The sequence below is a fragment of the Indicator indicator genome, chromosome 17 (genome assembly GCF_027791375.1).
Source record: "Indicator indicator isolate 239-I01 chromosome 17, UM_Iind_1.1, whole genome shotgun sequence".
NCBI classification, from domain to species: domain Eukaryota; kingdom Metazoa; phylum Chordata; class Aves; order Piciformes; family Indicatoridae; genus Indicator; species Indicator indicator.
In genome coordinates, this window is record NC_072026.1 from 17,281,224 (window position 1) to 17,297,594 (window position 16,371).

Consider the following 16,371-nt stretch of genomic DNA (forward strand, 5'->3'; position numbering starts at 1 on the left):
TCTGAACCTCCCTGCTCCTTCTCCGGGATGCACAGAGCGGGAGTCTCCGCCGGGATAGGGAGCACCGTGGCCCCGGGGTCGCCTCGAGCCGGGCCGTGGGTGCCGGGGAGGAGGGCAGAGAGCAGCGCGGGGACCCACGCGTGGGGGGCGGTGGCTGGCGGGGGCCGGGCCGGCGGTGGGGCGGGCACGGAGCGGAGCGGGGCGGGTGCCCGGGGCGGGGCGGGCGCGGGGCGGGCTCCAGCCGGGCGCGTCCTGCCGCCGCTCGCCCTCCGCGGCCCCGGGAGCGGCCCCGGTTGCGCCGCGGTGGCGACGCGCGGGGGGGTCCCGGGATGTCCTCGTCGCCCCCGGAGGAGTGCCGGTCGCCCGTGGGGCTGGACTGCTGCAACTGCTGCCTGGACCTGGCCAACCGGAGCGGGCTGGAGGAGGGAGCCGGGGGCGAGAACAACAACCTGGGCAGCCCCACCGTCAGCAGCTTCCGGCAGCTGCAGGAGCAGCTGGTCCGCAAGAACCTCAACACCGACAAGCTGAGCTCCATCATGCGCCAGGACTCGCTGGAGCCCGTCGTGCGGGACCCCTGCTACCTCTTCAACCAGGGCATCTGCAACAGGAACATCGACCAGACCCTCCTCTCCATCCTCCTGCTCTTCCACAGGTGGGTGTCGCCCACGCATGCCGAGGGGATGCCGGTGGGATGGGTGCCCCTGGAGCCGGACCCGGGCTGGCTGTGTGCTCGGGAGCTGGCAGTGTGGGAGCGAGACGTGGGGACAGCAACCACGGGAGTGGCAGGGGAAGAGGCACCCGTCTGACCCTGGGGAGGGGAACCCGTACGACTCCCCCGGGCAGGGGGACCCATCTGACCCTGGAGCTGAGCAGGGTGGCAGTGCTGGGGGTTTCTAGGTGGGGAGAAGCATGATCAGCAACGTGTGGCAGGAAGCCCAGTCTGCCCACTATGGGTGGTGCCAGCCCCATCCCCGGGTGCGAGTCCGGGTGGCTCTGCCCTGTGATGGCCAGCAGTGCCCCTCTGTCGGTGCCCTGTGTCTGTCCAGGCAGTGACAACAGCCTGCAGTTGTGTGTCTTAGCCCCGGGACTCTGTGTTCATCTCCCTGGCTACATCTTACCCACACAGACATTGCCTGCGGGGGCATGGACAGTGCCCAGTGTCAAATGGGCATTGTCCTCTTAGTTCTGTGTGGAGAGGGCCAGCTTGTCACTTGGCAAACGGTTGTGCTGCCTCAAAAGCCACCTTCAGAGTTAGTGAGAAACTGGGTAGGGAGCCCAGGAGCCCTGCTGCCAGGTCCTGTGCTTTCAGCAGCCTCCCCCTCTCTCCCTGGAGTATATTGAGTGGAGAAAGACTTGGCCTGGGTGTCATTCCCCGACCTTGGATAGTGGCAATGCCTCTGACCGAGTTGCTCTCTGGGCCCTGTACAAGCTGCAGCAGGAAGTGCTCCGGGCTGGTGCCATCCCTTTGGGCTTTACCTTGGCCAGGCTGGGGCAGGCAGGAGCACAGGGTTCCTCCCTCCTCCCCTGCACTGGCATTGAAGGCAGAGGGAACTGGACAGGGGTCCCTGGGGCTGCTACGCTGCAGGATTCCCAACTCTGATGAAGTGGACCCCAAAGGTTGGGAGGGGACAGAGTGGTCTCTGGTGCTGCACTGGCCCCTCTGGCTCTTTGATGGGGCTGGCCCTGGTGTCCAGCTACTCTGGCAGTGCTTGTGAGCCAGCAGGGAGCAGTTGGTGCTGCAGGCCTGGAGGTCTTCATCTTGTCCTTGGGATATCTGAGCTGGACCAGGGCTTGTGCAGGGTGGTAGCATCCGGAGCTGCCTGTGGCTTTGGCAGGCGAGACACATCCCCCCACCTGGGGTTGAGGGGGCATGTGGCCCATCCGTGCACGTGTGGCAAGCATCTGTGTGACTGGCAGGGCAGGCAGCAGCTCTGGGGCTTGTTCCTGTGCCGTGGGAGGGTAGCGGGCAGGTGGGTGCAGGCAGCACCCACAAGCTGGCAGGCACCTCCCTATCCCCTCTCCATGCACCTGCAGGTGTGCCCTGCAGTCATGCACAGGCGTCAGAGCCACCCTGGCTGCCCTGCCTGGTGCAGGAGGGAGGTGGGCTCACACGTGGCTGCCCCACACGGGTGAGCCAGCCGGGTGCTGCGTGCCCGCCTCTGTGCCCTGCCAGCGTCTCCGCTGAGCCCAGCCGAGCAGAGCCAGGCAGGCTGCTCCTCGGAGCCGGCCTCGGCAGAAGGCTCTCTCTGCGCTTACATAACGCCAGGCTGCCGCTCAGGTGGGAAAGGAGGAGCTGGGACGCTCGCCAGGGCAGCCGGCTCCCGGCAGTGCAGCGAGTGGTGAACCCACCCAGCCGGGAGAGAAACTGCAACGAGAGACTTTGCTCCGTCAGGCTGCAGCCAGCTGGCATCATGGGTGGAAAGGGGAAGCAAGACATCATCCCTAGCACGGGCTGCCGGAGCTGGCTGTCCAAGCCAAGCATCTGGGCCGCTCGCCTGCCCACGTGGTGGCTGTGCCCATGGGTGAGAGACAGGTGATGTGGGCAGCATTCACTGCTTTCGTGCCCTTCCCCCCAGGATCAGGGCCCACAGTGCCCCTGATGAGCATCAACTGGCTCTGCTGAAGCAGGGAGGAAGTGGCAGTGCCAGCGACCAAGGCTTCTCTTCATTTGTGCTCCTTGGTGCTGCAGTGCCCATGCTTGGTGCCCACCTCCGTGCCCTGGTGTGGTGCTGTATCTGGAGAGGCTCCAGGCACTCCCGTTTATGACAGGCTGTGCCACAGCATGGTGTGAAGCTGTGGGGTCCCTCCATCACACCCTGCTTCTGGGCACCCTGCTGACAGCCTGGTCTGTAGACCACTTGGGTGATTCCCTGTGCCCCTGGGTGGCACAGCACAACCCTGGGTGCTGGAGGCAGGTGTGCCCACACCTGTGTTTGCTGCTGTTTCGCTCCAGCCTGAACTTTCTCCTGCTGGGGAATGAGCCAAGATACCCAAGAAGTGATAACATATAAAGCAGGGAATTGTGGGTGCCAGAGGAACACCCCGATGACAGGCTTGATAAGGGCACCCTTGCTGCTGGCACTAGGGAACCCAAACAGTTTTGTGCCCCTTGTTTTAGTTGATGTGCTGCTACCGTGGCACAGGAGGATGGGGAGGTTCCATGGATGCACACACTTGTGCACAGCATGGGAGGACCAAGCAGCTGCATCTGGAGCCCGGGTCAGGTTCTAGGACTGCTGGAGTTAGTTCAGCCGATGATGGATCAAGCCCTGGACTCCAAGGGTCAGGGTCAGATTGGTGCTGGGGGTCTCAGGCACCCCACATCCAACATTTCCAGCCTGCCTGGGGGGGTTCCCTGGCTGTGTGATGCCAGGCTCTCTGTCTCCTTTGCCCTCTGCAGGGATGCTCTGTGGGATGCACAGGGTAGGGATGCTCTGCACCAGGTGCCTGCAGGGATCATGCTCCTCAGGAAACCCTCCTGCTCTGGGACTCTGAGGTTCTCTTCAAAAAAGGGCTTCTCTCCTCCATGCCTCCTCATGGGGCATCATGAACTGATCTCCAGGGACACCAAGCTGGCACAGAAATACCAGGTACAGGGAGGCCAGCTACCACCACGCCGAGTGACACATCTCCTCCCCACAGATGCCAGCATGGTGGGCAGAGAGGTCCCCACCATCCCTCCACAATACCAGCACTACTCTGAGATTGTTCATCCCAGACCCAGGTGTAGCCTGCCCAAGCATGGGCTGGGGAGAGCAGTCCCATGACTGTGTGGCACCTTTCCTGGTGCCAGGGGGCTGAGAGGAGCTGGTGTTGTGGGAGGTGGAGGGAGGCACCCTCCTGGGTGCCTACTGGTGTGAGATTGAAGCAGGGCCCCGCCTGGCTCTGGGGCGGGGAGAGGAGATATGTGCCAACCTGCTCGCCCACATCGACCAGCCCGTGCCAGCTCTCCTTGCCCAGCTTCTCCCAGATCACATCTGGCAGCCTAGCGAGCCTGTGCCCCATCCTGGTCCAGGAAGTGAGGGGACATCTCTGCTGAGCTGGACCCTCTCTGGGTACTGTGGGACCTGCTGCTCTGCCAAGCAGGGTGGGCAATGACCTGCCTTTAGGTCCAAGCCCTGAAAAGGGCCAGAGCCACCTTCCCCAGGTCCTGGGCCAGCCAAGGCTCCTGCAGGGAAGCCAGGAAATCCCAAGAGGCTGAGGAAGCGCAAGGTAGGATTGGAAAAGCCAGGCAGCACCATCTCCCCACCATGAAGTCAGGCTGGCAAGCAAGAGCTGCCTGGGCAGCAGTGCCAGCGTGGCATGTGTAGCATGGCACCATTTGTTCCCATCTGTCAGGTGTCACCCTGCAGCAGCGGCGCGGGAGGAGGAGATGGGGACAGAGCCTAAAGGGCACCCAGGGAGTGCATTCCTGCGGGCGAGTGGGCAGGGGCACAAGGCAGCATTGACAGAGAGGGCCTGTGGGGAGCAGCCTGAGAGGGGCGTGGGCGTGAGGCCAGAGCCTGCTACGAGGCAGGGTACCCGGGCAGAGGACTGGCACAGCTGCCCTCCACGTTCAGCATCGGTGTTTGTTTGCTGTGCTCTCGTAGAACAGGGCTGCACGTGGCCATGCCCGTGCCCTGCCACAGGCTTTGCCCACCCACAGGCCAGCCGTGCCAGGAGCTTTTGCTGCAGCAGCCACAGCCTTGGCTCCAGGGAGCAGCTGCCCTTGGCCTGCCCAAATCCTTCCACTGCCTGGAAGGTGCTGGGCAGCCAGTCTACTGCTCCACCTTGGCTTTCATCGTGGACATCCTGCCAGCCTGGGACCCCTATCCCATGACCCAACAGGCTTCGGAGTGATGTTGTCACAGACCAGGGACTTCTGGATGGGGGAGCCTAGCAGTACTGGGCTCAGCTGTGGCACACCATGCTCTACAGGGCTGGCAGCACCATGCCTGTCCCTGCCAGCACCATGCCTATCCCTGACAGCTTCTGTGAGACCCAGTTCCCTCCATGGAGCAAGGACATTGCCCCATGCTCACCTGGAGTGCAGAAGAGCCCTGCTCAGCCCCTCTGGATGGAACCATTTGCCCCTGGCAACAAGGTTACGGCCAAGGAGGATTAGTACAGATGATGCCAATGTCAGCTGCTCAGAAATCTGTCACCTCAGCCTCCTGTGGATGCTCAGATGCTGCTTGTGTGCCAGGGCACGTACCCAGCTCCAAGCAAGATGGGTGCAGGGGTCCTAATGGCAGGCAGGGACAGCAGCACAGCTCCAGGGCAAAATGCTGGCTGGGATTTATTTCAGAGGTTGAACTTTAGATGTGGGAGAGGTTGGAGCTGAAGCAGGCTACCAGGGGGCTGCCCTACTCCCAGCATCATGCCCCCCAGTTCTTTGGGGATCCATGGCCTGATGCTGGATAGTGCTGAGACTTGTACTGCTGAGTTTGGCTCTGAGCTGGGGCTGGGGCTGGCACACAAAGGAAGTTTTTTACAGCCTGGCTGGCATCTCAGCTCCCACTGGGCACACGGCATGGGCATGGGTGCAGTGGGCAATGTCTTTGTAGACACTCTGTGCCTCTGGGGCAGTCCTTGGTGCTGATATTTGGCACACCTTGGTCTGTGTGGGACAGAGGGCATCAGAGCATCTGTATGTGCACTGTAAGGTGTCTGCCAAAGTGAGGGAGGGTCCAAGCAAGTCCTGCCTTTGGGAAGGGACTGCGAGCCTGTTCACAGAGGGCAGAGGATACCCCAGGCTATGTGAGGGTGAGGGCTGGGGGACATTAAAGGCTGCAACCTGTCCCAACGTCATGCTTTGGTGATGAGCTCTGAGTTAAATTTACCCAGGTTCTGCACGTTGCTGGCTTGGGGATAGGAGCGCATCAGCCTGTCTCTGCCTCAGAGTTATATATAATACATACAGCTGAGGGGCTGGTACACAGCTGAGGGCTGCCCAGGGGTGGGCAGTGCCATGGGGCAGGATGAGGTGTCCCCATGGCATGGTGCCATGGGGCCACCTTGTCCTGCCAGTGATCCTCACCACCACCACCAGCATGGCACTGAGCAGGACTGCTCTGGGTGTTTTGGAGGCAGGAAATGGTCTCAGGTTGTCCCCAAAGGTTGGCACCCCAAGGTGCACACTGGCAGCCGCCAAGGCTGTGCGCACACAGAGCACTTGCAGGTCCACGTCCTGCCGACTGCTCATTGTCTTTCACGTTGTTATTGTTCTGAAATGTCAGCGGGGGCTGAGTGAGGCGGGGGAAGAGGGGGAAGGGGGGGCTCTAACGTAGCATCCCTGCTCAGAATGCCCGGGATGCCTGGCAAAGGCCAGGCTGGGTATTAATAACCTGCCATGCCAAGCTGCGCAGCCCCGGCGCGTCCTCGCCTGACCCCTGCGAGCTGCCTGGCTCCACTCGGCTTCTCTCCGGCTCCTCTCCGGCTTCTCAACCCCCGCCCCTCTCCGGCCCCGGGACCTGTCTGGCCTCACACCCCTCCCGGGGAAAAGGTGCTGGGACTTCCCCCAGGCATCCCCGCTGGGCCAGACAGAGAGTGCCAGGCTTGGGCACCTCTGGAGAGGACGTGGAGAGTTCAGGGGTTCCCCTGGGTGTGGAGTGCTGCAGGCAGGAAGCGCAGCTTGGGCTGCAGGGGTGCAAGGCGCTGCTCTCGCCGCTCCCCAGCCTCTCTCCAGCCTCTCTCCTCTCATTACATAAGGAGCTGGCTGCCAATTAGCAGGCCTGGCACTCCCGCATGCCGCAGGGCAGCCGCTGCCAGTGCCGAACATGGCTGCAGAGCGCCCGCTCCTGCCTGCTGAGTGGTCTGGCATCGCTCTGGGTGCATCATGGAGGCCCTGCCTTGGCGTTCCTCTCTCAGGCTGGGGATCTCTAAAAAGCCAGCTGTGCCCGTGAAGGGCTTGGGGAGGGCAGAGACCAGGTTGGCAAGTCCCTACCCACTCGCTCCAGGGTTCAAGGGCGCCTGGGTGCTGTAGGGGGTCCCTCCAGCATCATGACCATCTCTGCTGGGCTGCTGCTTCCCTGAAACTGGACCAGAGGAGGGCAGGATCTGGGGATGATCCATGGCAGGCTGTCCAAGATGGGCTACGAACTGAGGACAGCCCTGAAGCTGACAGCCAGGGCTGGCAGGAGCCCTGTGGGCAGGGCAGGGCTGGGCTAACCAAGGGAGGTGATAACATGGAGTTCCCTTGCAGAACTCCACCCCACATGGCCCGTGGGTGTGAAATGCTTCCTCTGTGGACAGATTTGCTGGTGAAAACTCTGCTGTGGGTTCTGTCCATCCACCTCCAGGGGCTGGGCAACCCTGGCCCACGGGAGACAGGGAGTATGGCTGTGGGTTGGCCAGGCTCAACAGTGGTGGGCACACCACAGGAGCTTTTGCTGGGCTGTGCCATACCTGTCACCCTCCCCCTGGCACTATGGGACCATGGGGCACCAGGTGGGAGCCATGGAGCAGCGGGGTGCTGAGGTTTGCTGCAGAGCACCTGGCGGGGTGCCTGCAGGGGCAGCATCATGGGGCTGGTGTTGACAAGCAAGGCAGGAGGCTGGGCTGCCTAGCCCACAGCAGAGCAGCCCTTTTCCTCTTCCCCTCCTGCCCCAGCATGCCAGGAGGAGCCGTGGACTTTGGGGGCTTCCTATGTACAGTGTGGCGGGGGGAGCTCTGCCGGAGCAGGGTCATCTCTGAGCTCTCCTCCTGACTACTGTTGGGCAGGGGGCAGCTGCTACTGGTGTGCACTGGGTGGGGGACACAAGAGGAAGAAGGGGGGCCAGTGGCAAAGTTAGAGAAGGCAAAATTGCAGCTCTCAGCAGGCCAGCGCTGGGGTGTGCACTCACACGCCAGAAAGCACAGAACTGGGAGTACAGCCAAGTACCTTTATCGGAGGAAGCAGGCAGCCCAACAGCTGGACATGGGAGCCTGCCAGCTTCCCCCCGCCACCGCCAGCCCAACAGGTTGGAGGGGTCCCCCCGCTGCAATCCCTGCCCATGCCCTGCTTGCCCAGTGTGGGGGACATGTCCCCTGCCCACAGCCCAGAGGAGCTGGCTCTGCTTTCATCAGCAGTTAAAGGTAGGGGAGGAGAGTTTCTCTCTCATCCTTCCCCGACAGCAAACCCTCCCTGGGCTTCCCCAGCGTGGCAGGAACTCTCACTGCCCTGATCAGCTCTCACAGCAGCTCTGGTGTCCCCAGGCCCTGGCACTGGATCTAGCAAGGCCAGCAGCACTGGCTCTGCAGGCAGGAGCTTGCAGACCAGCCTGGGCATTGGTACCCAGGAGAGGATGCCCTATGCTCTGCAGAAGCATGTGCTGGGGGATTTATGAGCCTTTCAAAGCTTTGGTGGGTATGAATCAGGTCTTCATGTCCCTCCTGGTTTCACAGGGCTGTTACAGATCCCTGGAAGGCACCATCTGCCCTGGCATTACCTCTCCCTCCCAAGCCCCAGGCTAGGGCTGTGGGGAAGAACTGTGGGCTCCACAAACCTGTGCCCTGCTCAGCGCTTCCCTCCATGGGCTGCCACAGGCCCCAGCCATCACCAACGTCCCCAGCACCACTTTGTCAGCTCCTGCTGGGCACGGCTGGCACTGGTGCTGGGTTTGACAGTCCTCTTGGCCAGCATAGCAGAGGCTGCAGGATTTCAGGCTGTGTAAGGCAGAGTTTTCTTAGCTGTGTGTTTGCAAGCAGTGGTTTTTCCTCTCCTGCTCTGCTCTGACCCTTTGAGCTGGGGCTCTGGCTCTGCGGAGCAGCCTGGGCAGCCTTGGCTCTGTGCCTTTCCCGCGTTGCTCTCTGAGGCCAGGCAATAAACATTTCCCACGCCTCAGACCCTCTGAAGGGCCTTCCTCCCATTGAGCAGAGTCCTTGGGAGAGAGAAGCCAAGAACGCTGCCATGGAGCAGTGGGAGCAGCCTGGAGCTGGGGGACAGCAGAGGCTGAGGGCCGGGATTGCTCCTGCAGCACTCCTCCTCCAGTGCCCAGCAGCTGACAGGGCAAGGGCATCCTACAAGCATGTGGCACTGTGGTGCCTGGCACAGGCTCAGTGCAGGACACTTGATATTACAGCATGTCTTGTCCCTGGGGCTATGAGGACATGGGCATGTCCCTTGATCCACACCATGGTGCAGATGTGGGGTGCCAGGAGATAAGGGATGATCCGTCTTGTCCCATACTCCTGCCAGGATATGCCCTGCAGGGTCTTAAGCCCAGCTGCCTTCACACCTCTGTGTCCTGTTGCAGAGGAGGGGGTTGTCACTAAATGTCACCCAGTGATCAGGGTGGCACATCCCAGGCTGGTGCACTGTGTGTGGGCTGGCTGGGGGGCAGCTGGCAGCTTTGGGGTATCCTGCAGGGCCATTGTTGGGGGTGGCACCAACAAATGGCTGGTGTCACCATCTCTCCAAGCTGCTCAATAACAGCCATGGATATTTTTTCTCCAGAGAGCACAACAATTAGTGTCACAATTACCCTGCATTGCTGTTAGTGTTCCCAAAATAACCACAGGCACAAGCCAGGGCCCTGCCTGGTGGACCTCCCGTGGCTGCACATGAGGCAGGAGCTACTGTGCCACTGGCCCCTGCTCACACTGGCCACTGGCTCATGCCTCTGGCCCCTCTCACCAAGCTGCCCATCACCATGGCGTCTGATGAGTCCATGATCCCTGCTCTTTAGGAAGAGCCACAGGGGATGCTGACTGCCCTGCTGTGCTGCTGCCACCCCCCAAGGAGCAGGAGCGGGGCAGTGGGAGAGGAAGTGGATGCCTGCTGGACTGGGGCCAGCAGCCCAGCCAGGCTGTCTGTGGGGGGCTGGGAAAGGGCCCCCCCACTGCTCAGGGCGCAGCTGGAGCCCCTTGCAGGGTCTGTTGCTGTGGGAGGCCTTTGGACAGCCCACAGGCTCCAGAACAGGTCTGTGGGGAGACCTGATGTGAAGCAGGGACCCAGCAGCATGGTGTGAGCTACTGCGTCCATCCCTGAGGTGCCAGTGGGGCTGCAGCAGGGCTGCCCGGTGGGCAAGGGGTGCCCTCCTACACACCACAGCTCCCACAGCATGCGTGCAGGCAGGAGTGTGCAGCTGCATGGCTGAGTCAGGGCAGTGCAGGTGCCAGGGGGGGACGGCTGTTTGCAGGTATGCAGCCGCCTGCATGCAGTGTGCCTGCCCGTGTGGGCACGGGCAACTGTGCAGGCAGGGTGCAGGGCTGTGTGCAGGCAGGGTGGAGGGCTGTGTGCAGGCAGGGTGCAGGGCTGTGTGCAGGGCTGTGTGCTCTCAGGGTGCAGGGCTGGGTGCCGGCAGGATGCATGTCTGTCTGCAGGGCTATGTGCAGGTCTGTGTGTATGCAGGGTGCATGTCTGTGTGCAGGGCTGCGTGCAGGCAGGGTGCAGGGCTGCCTGCAGGGCTGTGTGCTCGCAGGCTGTGCAGCCGCCTGCCTGCATCGTGCGTGCCCACGTGGGCCAGGAGCGCAGTGAGGCTGCAAGGGGTGTGGGCGTGCCGGCGCGGGGGGTGTGCCCATGTGTGCAGGGCCCACACGTGTGTGTGCATGTGTGCAGCGCCCACACGTGTCTGCAGGAATGGATAGGCTGCGAGCTGTGCCTCTGCTTGCACCCAGAGGTTTCTGCAGCAGCAGCCAGACCCCCGGGGTGTGTGGAGGTGGCAGGCTGCAGTGGGGTGAGCTGCACCCCTGCCAAGGTTGTGCCCCACACCCAGCGTGCCATGCTGTCTGCACTGGGATTCCTCATTCCATACGATCTGGGAAGGAAAGAGGAAGCAGAGCCTTCTACACTTCCACCCTTGAGAAGCATCCCTCCCTTAGGGGTCTTGGGGGAGGGGAGCATCCATCTCAGCCCACCCCCAGGCAGTGGTGGTGTGGGCAGGGCTGCGCAGGACCCCAGGAGAGGTGGCAGATTGGCAAGGAGCTTCCTGCTGTTTGTTTTTGCACAGCCTTGGCACCATGGAAGAAATGTTGGAGGTGGCAGAGCTGAAGCAATCTCTTCCTGCTGCACCTCCCTGTGTCACTCCAGCAGCTGTGGAAGCCACCAGCTGATCCCCAGCTCTCAATGCATGGGGAAGGGGCTGGGCAGGGCCAGGGACCCCAGAGTCATGGAGCAAGGGCCACCAGCCAGGCTCCATCTGTCCATCCCAAAGCCTTTGGTCCCTGACACTCATAACTTTGGGCTTTCCTTTGGGAAAGTGGTGGTGCCAGGCCCAGGAGTGCCATAGCATGGTGGATGGGGATATGGGGAAACTGAGGCACGGCTGCCAGGGCTGGATTCTACACAACCTTTCTCCCTGCTGCTGATCACCTCTCTGCAGGAGACAGAAGGTGGCACAAGTGGTGATGCAGCCAACCGTGGGAGCAAAAATACTTCTCCCCTCCTCCCCTGTTCCCCCTACAGGGAGACAGGGCACCTTCCTGGAGCTGCAACAGGAAACAGTCACAGAACCCCTGGTGTGGGTGGCCTGGGCTTGTCCCAGACAAGGGGACAGAGCTGTGCCCTGTGTCCTGGGGGCTGCCACCCTGCCCACCACCAGCCACCCTGGGCACAAGCACACACAGGGCATTTTTCATCTGCCCGTGGAGGGGGGCAGCTGCCCGCTCCCCGCTCAGTACCCGCGTGGCTCAGGGTGGCACACTGGCCCCTGAAAGGACCAATTGAGTGTGGCTGAGGTCATCCACCGGCATGTTTACCCCGTGCCTACAGCCCCGGGATGCGGCCGGCACCCAGGCTGTCCCTGCCACCCAGCTGGCCAGGGACAAACGGCTGCAGGCAGAGCTGGCAGTGCCGCCAGGGAGTAGAGGTTCTGGAGCGGGGTCGAGGGCATCAGCATGTCCTTCCAGCCACCATACTCCCCGAGCCTCTTCAGGAGGAGGGACTGGTAAGTAGGGTCTGGCATGGGCAGGGTTGGGGGACATGTGCCAGCCCTGGGGCGGGGGGACATGCCCTTGCCACCTCTGTGCAGGACCAGTCCCCTGGCATGTGCTAGGCTGGTGATGGCACAGGGCAGTGTCCATCATCCCCTGACAGGGGAGGGACAAACAGGTCCCACACACGTGCCTGTGGGGAGAAGCAGCCCTCCATGGGCAACTCCCCCACCAGGGAGGTGATGCTTTCTTGCATCCCCACATCAAATCTGGGTGCCTCAGGGCAGCTGCACATGCCCAGCCATGGTTCATGGGCAGCACAACGTCCCACATGAGGTGCCAGTGTCCTTTGCCACTCGACACTGTGGTCCTCATCCTGCTCTGAGAAGGAGACAGTTTACTGGGGAAAAAGCTGGTGAGGTCTTGCTCTAAGCAGCAGCCATGCTGCACTGTGCCTCAGTTTCCCTTTTGAACAGTGAAATGCTCTTCTGCCCACCTTCAGCCCTTTCCCCAGCAAGGGAGCACTACAACACACCTGCTAATTGGGTTACCCCCTGTGCTGGCACCCTCTAGCCAAGTAATGTACACCTCCAGCACCTTTCAACTGGGGGGGTTTGGGGTCCTCTGCAGCATCTCTGCCTGGGGTGAGGTGCCTCTGCCAGCACTGAGGATGCTGCACTGTGGCACAGGCTCACGTAGAGTTTTGCTCAGCTTCAGTCTCTGCCATAGCTTGCCAAAGATGAGCCCACAGGGTCAGTGACAGAGAGGTGCCTGCCTGGGTGCTGGGTAAAGTCCCCCCAGGTCCAGGTCTGGGTCCAGATGCAGGGGCAGGTCGAGATGGAGGTCCAGAGGGCAGAGATAAGCATGGGGCTCGCAGAGCAGCCAAGCACAAGAGGGGCATCACCCTGGGGGGAATTCCAGCCTCATGCCCCTCGTGTTGCTGAGGGCATTCTGGGGTGCCTTGCACAGAGGCAATGGCGTAAGTGGCTCTGCGGGTGTGGTGTCAGACCTGCTGTCACTTCAGTCCTTGCACACCCAATGTGCACACGCGAGCCGCCGATCGCGGCTGTGCAGCCCCCAGCGACCACCGTAGCCCCAGCATCGTCGGACACCACAGCCTCTGCCTCGCCGTAGCCCGGGGTGCGGCCTCAGCCCCGGCGCGGATCCGGCCCCGCTGCAGTGCGGGCCCCGGCCGCGGGGCGGCCCCCCCCGCCCGGCGCAGCGTTATGCAAGGGCGGGCGGGGCCGGGGCGATTTGGCACCGGGGGAAGCTTGGCACGGCCGGGTTGTTGTTGCCTGCCGGGGTTGTTTTGCGCTCCGGGGTTGTTGTTCCCTCCCTGTTTTGTTCCGCGCACCCGCGTTGTTTTTCACTCCCGTTTCGGGTTGCACTCCCGGTTTTGCTTTGCGCGCCCATGGCTGCCCCTTGCCCTCCTGCACACCGCCACCACCCTAGGGCCCTGCTATGCGGGCACCTGCAGGCGTGCACCCCAAAAATACAGAGAGTGATTCCTCCTCCCAGACCCCAGGCAGGTTCACCCCGCCCCAGCTGCACCTCCATCACAGGAAAGGGGTGCTTAGGAGTGTGGGGTGGCAGGGCGGGTGGCAGGCAGCGCCAGGGGTGGATGGGGTACCAGGGCTCTGGTTGCAGAAGATGAGGAGTGCAGAGTGGTGAGGACACCGTGCTGAGAGGGCAAAGGTCCTGCACTGGGAGAGGGCTGTGCTGTGCTGGGGTGCAACTGCGAGGTGCTAGGGTGCTGCAGTGGGGTGCAAGGGTGCAGCCCTTGGGTGCAGGGGTATACGACACAGTGATGCACACTGCAAAGGTGCACGGTGCAGTGCAGAAACGCCGTCTAGTATGGGTGCAGGGGTGCTGTGTAAGGGTGCACGGTGCAGTACTGGGGTGCAGTATAGGGGGCACGGGGGTAACAGTGCAGTACCGGGGGCAGAGGTGCAGGGTGCAGTACCGGGAGCAGAGAACCAGGGCGCGGCGCTGTGGGGCTACAGGCGGGCCGGGGCCCACTGGCCCCTCCTGCCGGGGTGGGCACTACTGATATAAGCGGGGGCGGTGCAGAGCTCGCTGCAGTGCGTTCGGCTTCTTCTCGTCGCGCAGCTCTCCGTAGCCCTAGCCATGAGCACCGGCATGTACCAATCTCCCATGGAAGTGGCTGTCTATCAGCTCCACAACTTTTCCATCTCCTTTTTCTCCTCTCTGCTCGGGGGGGACGTGGTTTCCGTGAAGCTCGATAACAGGTAGGGGCAGCTCTAGTCCCGGCCGCTCTCGCCCTACTGCTTTCCGCCGTGGCCCGAGCCCAGGTTAGGGGGGGTTGGAGTCGCGGTATATTGTAGCTCCGCAGAGGGGGCGCCCGGTGCCGTGATCCCCAGTGAGGGGAGAGCTCCGGCGGGTTGCGGCAAGGGGTAGAGGGGTCAGGGTGCGCGGATCCGAGGGAAGGGGGTGATCCAGGCCCGCTGCTGACGTCTGCCCCTCCGCTCTTTTCCAGCGCTTCCGGAGCCAGCGTGGTCGCCATCGACAACAAGATCGAGCAGGCAATGGTGAGCTGCTGCCCCCGCCGCACCCTTGCTCCTCACCCCTCGGGGGTTCTGCCCGGCTCGGGGCGAGGTCCCTGCGCCCCGGGTGGGTGCTGTGCCCGGAAGGGGGTCCCCATTCCAGAGCCGGTTGTTGGGCAGAGCGGCTCCTTTGTCTGCCCGCTGCAGCTGGCCGGGCTCTTGGAGAGCCGCAGTGCGCAGGGGAGGGTGGAGTCTGGGAAGGACCCTCCAGGGGTGGGGGGTGACCAAGCCAGGTCCCATGGGTGATGAGGACCTGCAGGCTGCCAGCTCTCCATCTGGGGACCTGGACAGTGCTTCTGGAAGCAGCAAGACATAGGGGGAGGAACCTGGGTGCTGATTTGGGTGGAGGCTGCAGTGAGTGAGCACCCAGCCCTTGGCAAGGTGGGGGGCAAACAGCCTTTGGGAAAAGTAGCATTTGTTGAGTGCCTGGGGGGAAGATGGAAACAACCCCCGGAGTGTAACCAGTCTCTTCTATGGCCTTTTGCAGGACCTAGTGAAAAATCACCTGATGTATGCAGTGCGGGAGGAGGTGGAGGTCCTCAAAGAGCAAATTAAAGAACTGTTGGAGAAAAACTCCCAGCTGGAGCGTGAGAACAGCCTCCTGAAGACCCTGGCCAGCCCTGAGCAGCTGGAGAAGTTCCAGTCACGGCTCCCTGCAGAGGTCCTGTGCCTGGAGGAGCAGAACCCCGGGGTGGCTGCCCCGGCCCAGCACTCCGGGGGCTCTGCGGTGTAAGGTGGCTCTGTCCTTGGGGTGGGCAGAGCCACAGAACTGTTTCTACTTAATCTCCTGCAAAATCGTTTCCGCCTTCATCTCACACGAAGGACTGCCAGAACCCCGGCACTGAGCCGTGCCCCCCGGGTGAGCCTGGCCAGCCAGCAGAGCCAGCGGCCGTCTCCTGCACGAGGATGCTCTTCTGCCAGGGAGACCTGGGCAGCCGACCCCTCCCCATCCAACCACCAGCCGTGTGCCAGGAGTAAAACCATGGCCTGCCTATCCCAGGATCTACCAAAACCTGGGTATCCGCAGCACCCTGGCACCTTACTGGGAAGCCACGGTTGGCAAGAGCGTGTGCCAAGCCCCCATGCCTTTGCTGCACTCTGCAGGGGGGGTTCTCTTTCTGGCAAAAGCCTGATGTTGGAGGAAGACCGTTGTTTAGTGAGTGATGCAGATGTGTCCCGCTGCCTACCTGCCCGGGAGCATGCCAGCCCTGCGCCTGACCCTGAGTGGCACTGGTGGTGGCAGTGACGGTGTAGAGCACAGCTGTACACACATCAGTGTGGGGATTACAAAGAGGAAAAAAGCTTGGTTCGTTAAGTTTGGGCATCTTCTGTAGCTGTATCTATGTATAAACGTATGCATGAATGGTGCCTGTGGGGTGCCCAGCTCTGGGCCAGCCGTGCCCACCTCTGCGTGGCTTGGGAACTGGAGGCAAGACTGGAAGCCAGCGACTGTAACTGGGTGGCCAGCGCTGAAACTGCACGAAGGAGGGGACAGAGTGACCCCTCACTGGCATCACCGTGCCTGCTGTGTGTCAGTGCCAGGAGGATCCAGACTGACCCCTGGGCAGGGCCACCACAGGAACTGTGCTCCATCCCTGGGCTGTGGGGAGCCAGCCTGTGCTTGGGCCTCCCCACCTTCCCCAGCCAGCTCTCTGGGAAGTGACAGGATGTCCCTTTGGATGTCAGAAGCGGTGACACAGTTGTGTAAATCTAGGTAGAAATGGCAATAAACTTTACTTTTTATATAAACATGCGCCCCAGGCTCTGTGTCTTTGGCTGCAGTGGGGGGATGATGCTGGGGGAAGGAGGGCAGTGTGGGGCACTGGGCAAGGGGCTGGGGCTAGTGGGATGGGACTAGTGTGAATACGGAGCTCAAACCTGCTAAGGGCTGGGAAAACCTGGCAGCTTTTTGTCTTTGAAGGGAGTTGGTCTCCTCCTATACCATTCTGGTTGGGCCAGGATGGTGTTTTGAAGA

At 62.1% G+C, this 16,371-nt stretch overlaps 1 protein-coding gene across 2 annotated transcripts; it reads left to right on the forward strand.

Annotated features, from left to right (window-relative positions):
• The first annotated feature begins 329 nt into the window (after positions 1–329).
• On the forward strand, positions 330–16,140 carry TSC22D3 (TSC22 domain family member 3). Of its 2 annotated transcripts, none has more exons than XM_054388521.1 (3): positions 330–652; positions 14,330–14,381; positions 14,884–16,140. In XM_054388521.1, exons 1-3 carry the CDS (start codon positions 330–332, stop codon positions 15,127–15,129), a joined length of 621 nt encoding a protein of 206 aa, XP_054244496.1. In that variant the 3' UTR covers positions 15,130–16,140. The 2 variants fall into 2 exon arrangements, with proteins under 2 accessions (XP_054244496.1, XP_054244497.1); XM_054388522.1 differs by lacking the exon at positions 330–652 and adding an exon at positions 13,925–14,081.
• The last annotated feature ends 231 nt before the right edge of the window (positions 16,141–16,371 follow it).

Coding starts and splice junctions, on each gene's coding strand:
- TSC22D3 (XM_054388521.1), top strand. CDS start 330: ATGTCCTCGTCGCCCCCGGAGGAGTGCCGGTCGCCCGTGGGGCTGGAC. Junction 653..14,329: donor ATCCTCCTGCTCTTCCACAG/GTGGGTGTCGCC, acceptor GCTCTTTTCCAG/CGCTTCCGGAGCCAGCGTGG. Junction 14,382..14,883: donor ACAAGATCGAGCAGGCAATG/GTGAGCTGCTGC, acceptor GGCCTTTTGCAG/GACCTAGTGAAAAATCACCT.